Raw genomic sequence first — 16,219 nt, 5'->3', positions numbered from 1 at the left:
GCCGGGCCGCAACGGACGTTCTCACATAAAACGAACGCACCCTCAACGGGGCAGGGATCATTTCATTGGTCAACACTACACCTGGCATTCTATTGGTTGTGGAATTTTGATAGTGTTGTAACGCAGAAAAATCCAAGCGCGCAGGAGAGATCCGAGAGCAGCAGATTTGCAAGCGCGCAGAATCAGGCTGAGCGCAAGGAGAAGGTTCAAAGCTGACAGCAGGAAATCTGTCCACAGAACAACATATCTGAGTCCGAGCACAAAGTTTGAGCACAAGCAGAGCAAATCCAAGCGCGAGCATGACCATTTGAGTGTGAGAGCAAGGTTTTGAGGGAAATTATTACAAAATCTGAACGTAATATCAGTGAAAAATGCTCTCAAATTGAAAGAATGCGCTCTTGAATAAAGATACTAATATAACTCCATAAAAACCCCCCTGTGTCTCCTAAACGGTCCTCCATTAACACAGGAGACTGATACTGTAAGAGTTTGTTTGTTGGAAGAATAACTGAAGTTTAGTCAAGGAACAGGAAAATGGATTTAAAGTTTAAAGAAATCTATGACTAAGGTATTCCCAAGGTTGTCCATATAAGACAACACTAAACACAAACAGGAAATGTAATCAAATGAAACTAATCATTTGATTACATTCTAATTTTACTCAGTTATTTGATTAGATCTAGCAAGTACATTGTTTCAAAACATAAGCCGGGTTTTAACTTTTTAACTTCAACATTACACACGCATACAAACTTTGAAAAAAATCCATCCATGCTGTTTTGAGTGAGATATGGTTTGGTCTGAATGTGTCCTGCCTTCAGTCTCCAGGTGAACTGTTCAAAATTGGCCCGGATTGTGACGTCACAATACGAAACGAGCTGGCTAACCACAACCGTTAGCTCGTAGCATGCTAACGCTAAGGCTAACGCTAGCATTCTAACACTAGCATGCTACCTCGTTCTCAGTAGCAAAGCACTGCTACAACACACACAAGTTCACCATAATCTACAAAAGAACTACTTACATGTGCACCCTCATTTAGAAGAAGTCTCCCAGTTAATCCTGCCTTGTAACTGACCGAAGTTGAAGAAACAGCCTTTCTTTTACTTCTATGGAGCTAGCTAGCTGACGTGATCTACATCTGAGTTACTGCGCATGTGCGAGTGCAATCAAAGTTAGTACAGAAGAAGAAGAAGAAAAGAGGTCTCACTCTGTAGCTAAAACAGAAACCAGGTGAAAAGAGGATCTGCAGCAGTAAGAGAGAGCTGTTCAGTAGCCTACAACAAAAATATGGTGTTTTTTGAAAATTAAACCATGTAAACCTATTCTGGTACAACCTTAAAATACAGTTATGAACCTGAAAATGAGTATAATGCTCATTTTCAGGTTCATAACACTCGCACATGCTCGGTAGCTCAGATGTAGAGCATGTCAGCTAGCTAACTTTAGAGACAGTAAAAGAAAGCCTGTTTCTCCAACTTTGGTCAGTTACAAGGCAGGATTAGCTGGGAGACTTCTAAATGAGGGCGCACATGTAAGTAGTTCTTTTGTAGATTATGGTGAACTTGTGTGTTGTAGCAGTGCTTTGCTATTGACAACGACGTAGCTTTACAATTGGAGTCTAAGCTCCAAAGACTGTACATTTTATTATGCTTATGTACAATACAGTGCATCCCTGTGGAGGCTGGGGGCATTGAACCCGAGTGGACAATGTTCAAAGTTTCCATTGCTGAAGCTGCGGCGAGGAGCTGTGGTCTTAGGTGCCTCAAGGGGCGGTAACCCACGAACACCGTGGTGGACACCGGTGGTCAGGGAAGCCGTCAGACTGAAGAAGGAGTCTTTCCGGGATATGTTATCCCAGAGGACTCCGGAGGCAGTTGCAGGGTACCGAAGGGCCCGAAGGGCTGCAGCCTCTGCCGTGAAAGAGGCAAAGCAGCGGGTGTGGGAGAAGTTTGGAGAAGACATGGAGAAGGACTTTCGGTCGGCACCAAAGTGCTTCTGGAAAACTGTTCGCCACCTCAGGAGGGGGAAGCGGGGAACCATCCAAGCTGTGTACATTAAGGATGGGACACTGTTGACCTCAACTGAGGAGGTAATAGGTCACTGATGTAGTCAAACAACTCCACAGTGGCAAAGCCCTGGGGATTGATGAGATCCGTCCAGAAATGCTCAAGGCTCTGGGTGTGGAGGGGCTGTCCTGGTTGACACGACTCTTGGAACAGTGCCAAAGGAGTGGCAGACTAAAAAAAGGGGGACCAGAGGGTGTGTGCCAATTACAGGGGTATCACACTTCTCAGCCTCCCTGGTAAAGTCTACTCCAAGGTGCTGGAAAGGAGGGTTTGGCCGATAGTCGAACCTCGGGTTGAGGAGGAACAATGCGGATTCCGTCCTGGTCGTGGAACAACGGACCAGCTCTTCACTCTCGCAAGGATCCTGGAGGGAACCTGGGAGTATGCCCAACCGGTCTACATGTGTTTTGTGGATTTGGAGAAGGCGTATGACCGGGTCCCCTGGGAGATACTGTGGAAGGTGCTGCGGGAGTATGGGGTGAGGGGGTCTCTACTCAGGGCCATCCAATCTCTGTACGACCAAAGCGAGAGCTGTGTCCGGGTTCTCGGCAATAAGTCGGACTCGTTTCAGGTGAGGGTTGGCCTCCGCCAGGGCTGCGCTTTGTCACCAATCCTGTTGGTAATATTTATGGACAGGATATCGAGGCGTAGTCGGGGTGGGGAGGGGTTGCAGTTCGGTGGGCTGGGGATCTCATCGCTGCTCTTTGCAGATGATGTGGTCCTGATGGCATCATCGGCCTGTGACCTTCAGCACTCACTGGATCGGTTCGCAGCCGAGTGTGAAGCGGTTGGGATGAGGATCAGCACCTCTAAATCGGAGGCCATGGTTCTCAGCAGGAAACCGATGGAAGGCCTTCTCCAGGTAGGGAATGAGTCCTTACCCCAAGTGAAGGAGTTCAAGTACCTTGGGGTTTTGTTCGCGAGTGAGGGGACAATGGAGCGGGAGATTGGTCAGAGAATCGGCGCAGCGGGTGCGGTATTACATTCAATCTATTGCACCGTTAGATTTAAAAGAGAGCTGAGCCAGAAGGCAAAGCTCTCAATCTACCGGTCAGTTTTCATTCCTACCCTCACCTATGGTCATGAAGGCTGGGTCATGACCAAAAGAACGAGATCCAGGGTACAAGCGGCCAAAATGGGTTTCCTCAGGAGGGTGGCTGGCGTCTCTCTTAGAGATAGGGTGAGAAGCTCAGTCATCCGTGAGGAGCTCGGAGTAGAGCCGCTGCTCCTTCGCGTCGAAAGGAGCCAGTTGAGGTGGTTCGGGCATCTGGTAAGGATGCCCCCTGGGCACCTCCCTAAGGAGGTGTTCCAGGCACGTCCAGCTGGGAGGAGGCCTCGGGGAAGGGAGGGATTATATCTCCAACCTGGCCTGGGAACGCCTCGGGATCCTCCAGTCGGAGCTGGTTGTTGTTGCTCGGGAAAGGGAAGTTTGGGGTCCCCTGCTGGAGCTGCTCCCCCCGCGACCCGACACCGGATAAGCGGACGAAGATGGATGGATGGGATGGACAATACAGTCTCTCCTGATTGAAATATGATATATGTGCATCAATTTGTCATTTTTGTTGTAAGGTGTACAAATTACCTTCCAATTAGATTGGAAGGTACAGTGTGAATGTGTATAAATTACTTTCTAATAAGATCTAACAGTGGGAAATAAGTTTTATATTTACTACATTTTACAGTACAGTTCTGTTCTTATGTCTCTAATAAGGATGTGAATGGGAAATAAAGATGCTTATGAACTGCAGCTTCTACAGCCCATATGGTCAGATGCTAACATTAAATGTTCTAAAGTGTTGTATGTGCCACACAACCAATCAGGACAAGGATCAGTGTCCAATATGTACCTTCGCTTTCCATTTCAATCTCACCAATGCTGTTGTGTTGTGGTGAATTGCTGTCGTGTCAGGTGTGAAACTCCTCTGGACCACAACCGAACCTTGGTTCGACGACGTGTTACAAGAGAAGCGTAACTCGGTGCTTAGTGTGTACATAGTGTGTGGTTAAAACAGAGAGTGACGGTGGATGCGATCAGAGCAGAGAATAAATTAGCAGTTTACTTGTTAAGTGGTAGTACATGTACACTGTAGGTTTCAGTTTGTCTGAATAAATGCTGCAGCTCCTCAAAACCCAAGTAACGTTCCTGTGTCTTGCTTCTTAACAACACAACAAAAGAACCGTGGTAGCATGGGGAGCAGAAGTCCGTTGGAAAAAACTCTGACACCAGAGAGATGATCCAAGAGGACGGGGGAAGCCCGTCTACAAACCAAACCAATCAATTACAATCATTGGGAGACGCTCACGTATGTGATAACGTAGTAATGTCATGTAAAGTTCTTTAGTGCACTTGCATAACTGCAATGTGAAACCAAAACTAACCCCATCAAATGTATAAAATCGATGTAACAAAAACATCCTTTGTCCAGACTATTAGGTGTGAAAAGACCATTAGTCACTGGTCTGAATTAGCAAGATACCAGCAGAGCATTAATCCTGCATTCGTCATTTTTACTTTTAAAATGTGTTGGACAAGAAATAAGTAAATGTAGCCAAGTAATCCTGAACTGTGAAAAATAAACGAACAAATCTTCAGTTGGTTCCATACCCAGTAGCATTTATTATACTGCACAACATTGTAAAACTGTAGCTTGAATTTTTATTGTACATTCATGGTCTTTTGGGAGTCAGACATGTGGACACATATTCTACAGCATATCTCTAAAGCCAGCATGGTCTTGCACCATGCTGCTATAGACTGATTTGTACACCTTCAAAACATCCAATGCTGAAGGGCGGAGCTTGGGGTCTTCCATCTTACACTCCTTGTGGATCTGAAAAAGATGAAAGTGGACTACATCCCCTCCAGGTACTTTTCCCATCAGGAACCATGCCACGTCTGGGATCTTCCAGATGTCTGTCTTTTCATCATACTCAGGCATGAGATCGTCTGAAAATAGCTTCCCTTCGTTTCTGAATGGCCAAAGCTGCTCTGGGGCAACAAAGTCCCCAGTGAGCTCCCGGTGACCACATTTAACCAACAAGCCTCTGGATGGGTCTGCCTCAGGTAGCGCATCAAGATCGTTCACTACCAGATGAAAGTCACTTGTCAGCAGAAACTGGGAGAGAGTTTTCTCCAGGCTGTTGGAATCACACATAACCCGCCGTCCAGCTGGGCTGTTATGGAGATAATGGAGGATGAAGACATAATCTGTAGCAAGCCTCAGCCGGGTCTGCCACTTGTTGTGTTGCTGGTACTGCTCTTGTGCAAGAACACCATCCAAGTTAAGCAGTGGTCCAAGTGGGTGGTGCTCCGTGACCAGGGTGTGGTCTTCAAGGCAAAACCCCAATAACTGTACCACCTGTGGGCCCTGCAGGGCCTGTAACATGGACAATCCGTGGAGAAAATCCTCCAGATAATCCAGAGAGGATAGTTTGGACAGAGCCACCTCCTGACCCCTCCACTCTGCCAGATAGACCTGGGGAAAGAAAAGTGGGTGCTGAGTAAGTCAAGCTGCACACAGGCAATACTGACCACTACAATGACAAAAGGGCCTGATGAACATTTTTGTATTTTATCCTAAACTGAGCAGTTGTCTACCAATCGAAAGATCATGGTTTGATCCCTGGCCCCTGCAATCTACATGTTAAAGTGTCCTTGGGCAAGACAGTGAACTCTGAATTTCTCCAACAGTCGATGTGTGAATGTGCGTGACTGTTTATCTGATGAGCAGGTTTATGGAAGTAAATCTGATTCATCAGATTTTTATATTAAAAAGCCATTGTATTTCTAGCACTGAGTATTTATGCATTGAAATTATGTATCTGAATTTTTTGCCTCCAAATTTTACTATAAAAATTCAATATACCAAATTCAGTGTTTACATCCTGTAACCCAAGGAAAAGCAATCAATTCTAGAATCTAGATCGGTAGTTTGCCATAGTAGCTGCAGCCAACAACTATTGCTATTTTGTCACGAAATTCACTTTTGAGACTTTTTTTTAATGCGAGAAATCAACGGTGTAGAGTTTGAATATGGGCAGTTTTACTAAAAACTGATGGCCAATTGCACATTTGCTCCGATGTTGTCGGACTTGAGAAGCTCCAGTCTGACGTCACAGCCAACTGGTGGCGCCCGGGATCGCTTGCACGCTGGCCGGCCAGTGATGCTCACAGACCCCGCTGGAGAACTGGAAGCCTCTCTGAGCACTGGTCTGTCCTACAGGTGTACATTAGTGTTATGTAGAAATATATTTTATTATATAGCCTAGATGTATAGCCTACATGCCCAGAGATAACCGATGGGAATTATCATTGTGGTAGCCTATATCTGGTGCAATACATTTATTGTCACTGTTTTAAGCCAATTAATGACAATTTTAAGCTTTGGTCTCCCCTTGAGTCTAAATAACATATGCCATTATTTATTATTTACACATAGGCTATGTTAAAGAGTGACCTCTCTCTCTACCCTTTGAGACGCTGCTCTCCTACTCCTCTGACTCCTTCTCTGGCTGCCCAGTGAGCTCGTAAATGATACGCCCACAATTGCTTGTGGAGCTTTTTAACTCCGAAAGGGAGATAACCACAGGTTGCTGTTTATCTTAGAATGGAGAATTGTGTTTTGTTATTTAAACCAACGATTGAGGAAATAAACTTGTCCATGAGTCTATTGAGAGACTTCAAGCTGACAGCGGGGTCTGTGAGCATTACTGGCCAGCCAGCAAGCGAGCGATCACGGCTCTCACCAGCTCTCGCCAGCTGGCTGTCACATACATTTTGTAAAAATGCCCATATTCGAACTTTGCACAATTGATTTCTCGCATAAAAAAAGTCTTCACAAATTTAGTGGTGAAATAGCAGACGAAAATTGTAAAAAGTTTCCAGTTGTTAGCTGCTGCTACTATGACAAACTCCCAACCTAGATTCTAGAATTAATTGCTTTTCCTTGGGTTCCCAGATGTTAACACTGAATTTTAAACATTACATTTTGCAGCTGAATTTGGCTTGTTGAATTTGAGCAAGAGTAAAATTCAGATACACAATTTCAATGCATAAAAATTTAGTGCTAGAAATTCAATGGCTTTTTAATTTCAAAATCCGATGAAACAGATATACTTCCATACAGGTTGCACCTTGTATGGCAGCCTTGGCCACCAATGTATGAATGTAGTGTGTAAAAAGTTCTTTTAAGTAGTCATTAAGACAAAAAAAAGAGGTGATGTTAAGGTATCATTCTGCTTAAAACAAGGTGCACAAATTAATTCAACAATCATGCCCACTTCAATCAATCAGGTACTGTATGTGGAGGTGAGAAAATAGGTTGTTTTGTACCTCTCTCCATTTCTGACACTTTCCACATGAAACAACTAAGTTTAACACCTTGAATGCCTTTGAGAGAAGACTGTCTGAAAGTGTGCACCTTTATTCACATTTGAACGATTCTCTACGATAGAAGGCTTTTAGCTCCACATTCAAAAGTGGTCATTTGGAACCACGAATGCTTTAACACTTTTGCCTTTAGACGTGGTTGAATGACACACTAGTTTTAAGCATACCCCAGCCTTTATACGGTCAAATGTAATGGAGGATGTTCCTCTAAACAGTGACCTGCATAAAGACCATGGGTCAGCTTTTGGAGTAGAGGTTGACCGATTAATCGGTCGGCCGATTTTTGGCAGCATCGGCCAATATCCCAGTATATGCCCGTACACTAGGCTGCCCGCATCTGCGGGCAGCCTAGTGTTAAAAACATGAATAGGCGACATTTTTTACAGTGCACTCAGACCACCTGCCTCCAGCCCCTCCCCTCGTGAATTCTTGCGCTGTGTGTCTCGCACAGTCACTTCAGGCTCCGACGCTACCGTTAGTAGTAGCTAGCATATTGCTGGTGTTCTTGCCTTGGGATTAACTGTACTAATAAAACCGTACAAAACACCGCGGCCACACCGCTGTGGAAGCTCCCTGAATGTCATTTATCAAAGCCTGGTTGTTACCCCTGTGCGTGGCAGTCTCATCCACTCCTATAACAGAGCTAAACACAAACGGAGCTAACCGCTAACGGAGCTAATCATTGCAACAGAGCCTTCAGTTCTCCGTGCCTGTATCCATTAACAGCATCTATGGACTCTAGCATGAATTAAACCCTTAATTTTATTAAATTGGCTGGACGAGTTTTAAATTACAACTCAGAGTTTTGATCCTAATGAGTGCAACAGGACATGTAACAGTAGGATCCCCAAAACACAGATACAACACTTCAACAAATGAACAATGATCTAACAAACAAGGTGAACAAGAATTGACTTTAGATAACCCTAGTCTGATTTGACTCAACAGGAGTTAGGAGGAAATAGTGTTGAGATTAATAATAACATGTCACTTTCTGTGAAGATGTGCAGATTTGTATTCTCAGAATTTAATAAATGCTGCTAAGTGCACTAAACTTTATTATTTTTTAAGTTTATTTTCTTCTTACCTGTTTCGTTTATTTAATATATTTTTCATATATTATTTATACAATATACAGTGTTTTTAAATTATACATTTTTAATTAAAGTATACAAGTGTAGATTGGTGAAGTGTTCAATAAATGTTTTGTTGAGAAATTCTTTGTATATTAGTGTTACATTTTATCTTTCAAATAGAGGTTTAAAAACAAGCACATATCGGCCAAAAAAAATCGGCAGCATTTATCGGCCATCGGCTGACGTTGATTTCTAAAGATCGGCATCGGCCAGAGAAAACCCATATCGGTCGACCTCTATTTTGGAGTGTGAGAATTTTACAAACTTCTAAACTAACTACTACATTTTATAAGTTGCCATGCCAAAATTTGAACGCTCTCGAAAAAAAATTGTTGAACCCCACAGTAAATTGGCAGCCTTAATGCACATCACGCTGATAAGGTGAACTAAATCACTACGTTAACTTTTATTTATTCTTGTCGACTTCCCTACATACAGCAAATGTATGACATTCTTTCATCTATACCTAAGAAAAAATTGGTGAATATGACAAGTTCTCTTAAGTCACTGGTACAAAGCACTTAGAATCTGTTTGTACAAGTGGTTCCTGTATAAGGCCCAATGGCTGGTTAAAGGTGCAGTATGTCATATATTTACTGTATTAAATCTAAAACCGACCACAATATGTCATAAAATATTAAACAAACATGCTAAATTGAAATACTAGCTTTTCTGACAACAATGCTAATGCCAGTATTTTCTCCTTTGAAATTTCCGTTCAGTGATGGAATGTCTGTTTGTGTTTTGGCCTGTGTGTTGGTATCAACTGCCCATTTTGACAGTCGGGCTGGTTTGCCAGATATACCAGTAAAAACGCAAACCCAGCGCGCTACAGCTTTAATACAGCCATGGAAACAGCAAACAAACAAATAGATTTTACCCAACCTAAAAAAAACTCAGTATGTACACACTCACTTTGAAATATATAGAGTACTCGAGTTGGTTACTCGCAAAAACAATTGCGACACTAAAGGAGAAAAATGTGTCGGTCAGTCGGGTAGAGAGGACCGTGAGTTTGCAGTGTGTTAAGCGATTGTTGCAGTAACTCTAATATGAGAAAGTGTGGCTATCAGTCAGGTGGAGAGGACGGCGAGCAAGTGGTGCTTTTAGCGGTTCCTACCATAATTTTAAGCAGTGAAGTGTGTCTGTCAGTTGGGTAGAGAGCTCTGCGTGAGCATGGGCTTTCATGACTCAACAAGCCAACATCTGACATTAGCTACTCCGCTGCAATGTAGAGTAATGTCTGGCTATGTGAGACTAGCGTAACATTGTTGGATAATGCAATCTCAACCTGGCAACCCCGTGAACTTCAAGTCTGGGGAGGAGGGGCCGGGGGAGACAACTCTCTCCAGTATTTTGAATTTGGACTGTAGTAACTATTTTAAACGATAGCGGTCAGTACTAAATATTGCACCTTTAATGTTTTATCCGGTTTTGAAAAACCTGTAGGAGTTGTATGTATGCCAAGTATGCACAACTCTGTACGGGAGCAGGGCTTTTGGAATGAACAGTCTGTGGACAGTAATTGTTTCACTCGAGTTCCTTTAAGTTTTGTAAAGAGTTGGGTGTTTTGGTTGGCTCATTTACTACTACTACTACTACTACTACTACTACTACTACTACTACTACTACTGCTGGAGTTTGGTGCTACTTTGCTCAGTTAAATAATTAAAGGTGCAATATGTAATATTGTGTGTAATACTGGCAGCTAGCGGTTAAAATAGTTGCACTACCAATTCAAAATACTGGAGAGTTGTTTCCCCCGCCCCCTCCTGCCCAGACTCGAAGTTCACGGGGGTTGCCAGGCTGAGACCGCAGCATTCACAACAATGTTGCTAGACGCTTTTCTCACATAGCCAGACGTTACTCCACAGCACAGCAGAGTAGCTAACGTTAGATGCTAGTCTCACATAGCCAGACATTACTCCACAGCACAGCGAAGTAGCTAACGTTAGATGCTAGTCTCACATAGCCAGACATTACTCCACAGCACAGAGGAGTAGCTAACGTTAGATGCTAGTCTCACATAGCCAGACATTACTCCACAGCACAGCGGAGTAGCTAACGTTAGATGCTGGCTATATTGACAGTCATAAAAGCCCGTGCTCACGCAGAGCTCTGTAACCAACTGACAGTCACACTTTTTCGGCTTAAAATTACAGTATGAACCGCTAAAAACACAACATCCTCACTGTCCTCTCCACACGCCAGTCAGGCACACTTCCTCGGCTTAGAATTACAATACGAAACGCTAAAAATACCACTACCTTGCCGACGGAACACACTTCATTGGCTTAGAATTACGGCAACAATCGCTAAACACACTGCAAACTCACAGTCCTCTCTTTCCGATTTACAGCCCCCCTCTCGTGGTTTAAAATAACTCACCGTTGTCGGCTCCAGCCGCTGAAAAGGCTACACGCTGTAAACAGCCATGGGCTGCTTGCCTGGTCCTCCCGGTAACGTTAACAGTTAGCAGGGTTAGCATGGCGGCGTTAGCCAGGACCAGTTGGGATCACTTTACTGGCTATGTCTCAATTGTTTTTGCGAGTAACCAACTCGGTTACTCTAGCTATATAATTCAATGTGAGTACACAAATGTTGAAATGACAAAAAATGCCCGTCCCTAGTAGCTGTGATAAATTAGCCTGAAGCTAATGCTTACCTGTTCAGGAGAAAATAAGCCAACTCTGCGTCCTTTTGGGCCCCAAGCTGTCTCCATCTTTCAAATACATCTCCAATATTTACCAGGGGGTTGTTACATCTCTGGTCACGCAACTGTTAGAAACATGCGGTTTTCTTTTTTTATGTCATGTAGAATCTATCTCCATTGATCCTGTTTGTTTGTTTGCTGCTTTCATGGCTGTACTACCGTTACAGCTGTAGCGTGCTGGGTTTATGTTTTTACAGGTATATCTGGCAACCCGGCCTGGCTGTCAAACTGGGCTGTTGATAACAACACACAGACCAAAACATAAACATAAATTCCGTCACGGAATGTAAATTTCAAAAAGAAAAAACACTGAAATTAGCATTGTTGTCAGAAAAGATAGTATTTCAGTTTAACATGTTTCCTTAATATCTGATGAGGCATTGGTGTCATTTTTGGATTTATTACAGTACAAATATTACATATTGGACCTTTAATTATTAAGTTATTAAATCCTAGCATTTGCCTTCTTTGAAGATCAACTACAAAATAACTTGTGTATGCGCATTGTTTACTGTCTGGGTGCTGCACTGGACCATCTACCTCCTTAACAGCTCCCTGGCCAATCAGCTTCAGCTTGTGTACTTCAGCATTTATCTGTGAACACTGGAGCCAGGGGTTGCAGTTTTTCATGGTTGCCATTTTAAAGTGTTGAGGCACACAGCCTACATGAGAGGACACCAGCTGCTCATCGGTCTGATACAAAGAGTCCAGATACAGGTAGATCAAGGCATTGCTGAGGAGCAAAGCAGCAAGGCACACCGCAACCACTGGAACACCATGGGAGATTGAATGGTTACTCCTCCGGCCCATGGTGCCCTGCATCTGAAATAGACAAGAAAGGTGGGAGAGGATAATATAGGTACACTAGCTACAACTCAAAACATTAAGGAATAACTTGGCAGGCTGAAAAGCAGTGCATTCACCTCTGATCACACAGAACTTCAGGGGTGTTTGTGGTCAGAAATGTGCTCTGTTGTAGCTGCAACCACACCCAACAATGTTACAGAGTCCTAGAGTCCACATCGCGTCAAATTAAACCAGTGGAAGTCAGCAAATAAAAGATTTTAAGAGGGTGTTAAGTTTTATTAAATCACGTGATTAATTAATACTGGAGAACAGGGGTTTTAAACAATTTGCTGGTAATCAGCTGGTAAATATACCAATGATTTTCAGCATAGAATAATTCATGATTTGGTACATTTGGTTGTGCATGCAGTGACTGGTGTAAAATATCTTGTTTTTGCTCACTACCAGTGATTTACAATATCAACTTGCAACAGTGATGTAAAAGGGTTCTCCAGGGTAAGTGGGTTAGTCTATGTTAATGCACAAGTGTAATCCCATAAGAACTGCATGTCAGATGGTCAAATAGTTTAGGAAACCTCCCACAAAACGCTTTCGGATGGGCCAATTTCTGTAACTTTCTTAAACCGGCAATTTACACTGTGATTTGTCAGCTTTGTGGAGATGAGAACTTCTCTCTATAGCTCTCTTTTTTTCCCCCCCATTCTTCACACAACCATTTCTGGCACTTGTCTGAATATGTGCACCATTATCCCCATATTTGAACATTAAGACCAATGCAAAAATCAGAACAAGAACATATTACATTTAATTTGATATTACATTTTAGTAAGGTATCATTTCCAGACCAGATTTTCACTTTAAAGTATTTTGCATGTACTTTGGGGATAACATCACCAACATCAATCGTAGTCTGACCACATTCACTGGTCAAATCTAATTGTTTAATCTAAAGTGATGATGGTAGAAGTAGTGGAAACATTCTGGAGCATGTAAAACAAAATAACATCAGTAACAATGCATAAACACAAATAAAATGTGACTTATGAATCAATCTGTTGCCCCAGTGCAGGCAGCGATATTACAAAACCCACTATGGCCATGCCCTTCAATAGCATTTATTGGCCAGGCGTCCATGCTTATGCAAGGTAACGTAACCTCATTTGTACTGACCAATCGGCTATCCTAACCTTAACCGCTCAACGTCAAATGCCTAAACCCAACCAATCCAGCTGCTTCGTAGGGGAGGTCTTGGTGTGGCCATAATGGGATTCGTAAATTTGCATGCAGGCAGGGACAGTTCCCAACATACCTATCTCTTTTAACTGCAATCACAAAACAGCGCCATCTAATGGCCAATTGCCACCAAATTTGACACAGATGCTAAACCGGCCATGAGGAACAACCTTGTCAAGTTTCGGGGCAAGCTGAATCATTTTTGCCAAGATAACGCAACTTCCTGTTTAGACATGAAGTTGATACAACTTGCGCATTTTTTCAACTATCAAAATTCTTTGGATAACTTTTCGTCATGAGGGTCAACAGATACTACCTGCGGAGATTCAAGAAGATTGAAATCACGGCCTAGGACGAGTTCGAAAGAACGTAAAACACATGAAATGGCCGCCTTCCGGTTGGGCGGAGCTAATAAAAGGTAAATGGGAAATATGTCCGCAATGATTACAGCAATGTGTGTATTAAATCTGGTGAAGATCGGAGCAACTATGTCCAAGTTAAGGCCGTCTACGCATTAGGGGGTGCTATGGAGCCCGCTTACAGGTATGGGCCAAATCGCTGTACAGTCTCGCAAAGCTCTCAGGTGTTTATGTTGGCGCCAATTTTTGTGAGTTTTCATATATATTGAGGCCGTCAAAAATGTGCCCAAGGGCTAAAACCAATTATTGTATATATTATTATATTATATAATTATAGCATAATTTGCGCAATTTTAATGCTATAAAAATTATTTTGATAACTTTTTGTCAGGTCGGTCTGGAGATGCTGCTTGCCAAGATTTGTGCAGATCGGTCGCACGGTCTAGGAGGAGTTCGACAAAGTAGGTTTTTGATAAATCATGATTTTTCACGCATAAAAGTCTAGGCAGTTTCACAGCTTATTTTCACCTTAAACAGGCATATACATGTTATTATCAACGTTTGTCAATATGGAAAAAGCCCTTACGTAAATATTCCAGTGTATATTTACCTTCCATATCGTAAATGGGCCTCTAAAAAATGCCCATGTAGTGAGTGACCACGTTGCCTAATAAGTCTCTTAGCAGTGTTTACCTTTCTAATGTCCGCTAGCATACAGGCTAACTATAGCTAGCTTTGTGTGTAACGTTACAAAAACCCACCCAACTCAGAGGAACGAAGCTTAATATGTCATTCAATAAAATTATGGTACAAAAGGAGCACTAACGCCACAGGTCTTATGCTGACAACGTGGACGCAGATATATGAAACTCTGAAGGCAGTCGTAATATTTAGCTACCTAACGCTGTTGTGCTAACCAGCCTCTATGTTGATTTGACAGTGGCGGCCCCCCACGGCAACATTTCTGCCCCCCACAGAAATAGGGCTGCATTGTTAGAGTGCATGTCGGAGAACGTTTGTATTTTAGGGGCATTATTTACATGCTGAAGTAGTTACACTGCATTAAGAGAATGTAATTAATAGTGGGTTTATTGTTATTTGCTACAGAATGCTTAGCCTATATGTCAAGATCAAAGTTGGCCTATGTAGTAACTCAAAAAATACAGTTCAATCACAACTGAAAATATGCCTCATTGTGTGTGAGTAGAGGTGAATAAATATATTTATTTGTGTTGCAGCAAAGTGTCAGTTCCGTTTGGGAGGTGGTGTGTTCGGACCTGCCCACCTGCTAAAAAAAAATCCTAAAGGAAACACAAGCTACCATTATAAAACATTAGTGTAGCTGTCTAAACTTGTGAAAAGCTGAACAGCCATCCCCATCCAAGCTGTGTTTCACTTTCCCTCCAATATTATTATGAAGATAATAAAAGACACCTGGACTTGGTCGAGACCAAAAGCCATAGCTATGGCTGTGGCAAGATCACAAGCATTTAGGTACATGGAGTGCTAAGGAAAAAGCTAACGCTAGCATAAGGCTAACTTCAAACTTCATTCATTTCTAAAGCAGTGTTAGAACTTTTTTCAGCAATGTACACATTAACGATGGTATTACTATATTTATCCTATGTAATTTGTTATATCGAAGAGAGAAATTGACATTTACCTCACACAATAATGAACAGCTCCCATACTTTTTGCTTCACGGGGGACTTGGGAAATCTTTTGCACAACAGTTGGGCATTTTTTCAGTGGTGTAATTTTTTTAAATAATTTATTACATTTTTACACTATTCCCTACACTATATCAATGGGAATCAGATGAATGTTGGTATCAAACATGGAGTCCATGAAACACGTGACCAACTCGGAACCAATCGCATAACGGTATGCTCAGAACATTCAATTCCCTAGTTGGCCACACTCTCTATATAAAGGGCGCTAGTCCAGGCTAGTGCCCTATATTTAGATGTGGTGGTCACGTGTTTCATGGACTCCATGTTTGATACCAACATTCATCTGATTCCCATTGATATAGTGCAGGGAATAGTTGAAAAATTTAATAAATCACTGAAAAAATTCCCAAGTGTTGCGTGTTTGGCTGCAATGAAAGGTAGCATGGTGGCCCAATGGTTAGCACTGGGGCCTCACAGCAAGAAGGTTCTGTGTTCGAAATCCAGGTCGTTCCGGGGCCTTTCTGTGTGGAGTTTGCATGTTCTCCCCATGTTTGCGTGGGTTTCCTCCGTGTGCTCCGGTTTCCCCCACCATCAAAAACATGTACTAGGTTCTCCATCTAGGCATCTCGGATCTAGGCACTGGCTCAAATCTGGAGTTGATCCCTGGGCGCTGTCATTGGCTGCCCACTGCTCCCTTGAGGGATGGGTTAAATTCAGAGAATGAATTTCGCTACACGTACGTGTATGTGACAAATAAAGTACCTTTACCTTTTATGCTAGTGTTAGCTTTTTTCCTACCACTCCATGTACCTAAATGCTTGTGATCTTGCCAGTCATATG

At 42.7% G+C, this 16,219-nt stretch overlaps 1 protein-coding gene across 3 annotated transcripts in view; it reads right to left on the bottom strand.

The window, feature by feature from the left end:
• Nucleotides 1-4,662: 4,662 nt before the first annotated feature.
• pomk (protein O-mannose kinase) overlaps nucleotides 4,663-16,219 on the bottom strand; it is a 19,935-nt gene continuing 8,378 nt past the window's right edge. For 2 of the 3 annotated variants that reach the window (XM_028601813.1, XM_028601812.1), the window contains 2 exons: nucleotides 11,848-12,129; nucleotides 4,663-5,545 (listed from right to left, as the gene is read on the bottom strand). In XM_028601813.1, coding sequence (XP_028457614.1) covers nucleotides 4,775-5,545; nucleotides 11,848-12,129 — 1,053 coding nt within the window. In that variant the 3' untranslated portion in view covers nucleotides 4,663-4,774. Of the gene's footprint in view, nucleotides 5,546-11,847; nucleotides 12,130-12,230; nucleotides 12,318-16,219 lie in introns of all 3 variants that reach the window. The other variant, XM_028601814.1, reaches the window with a different exon arrangement.

Source organism: Perca flavescens, chromosome 16 (assembly GCF_004354835.1).
Source record: "Perca flavescens isolate YP-PL-M2 chromosome 16, PFLA_1.0, whole genome shotgun sequence".
In the NCBI taxonomy this organism is placed as follows: domain Eukaryota; kingdom Metazoa; phylum Chordata; class Actinopteri; order Perciformes; family Percidae; genus Perca; species Perca flavescens.
Note: the sequence above shows the minus strand (reverse complement) of the source record. Positions and strands in the feature narration are given on the sequence as shown.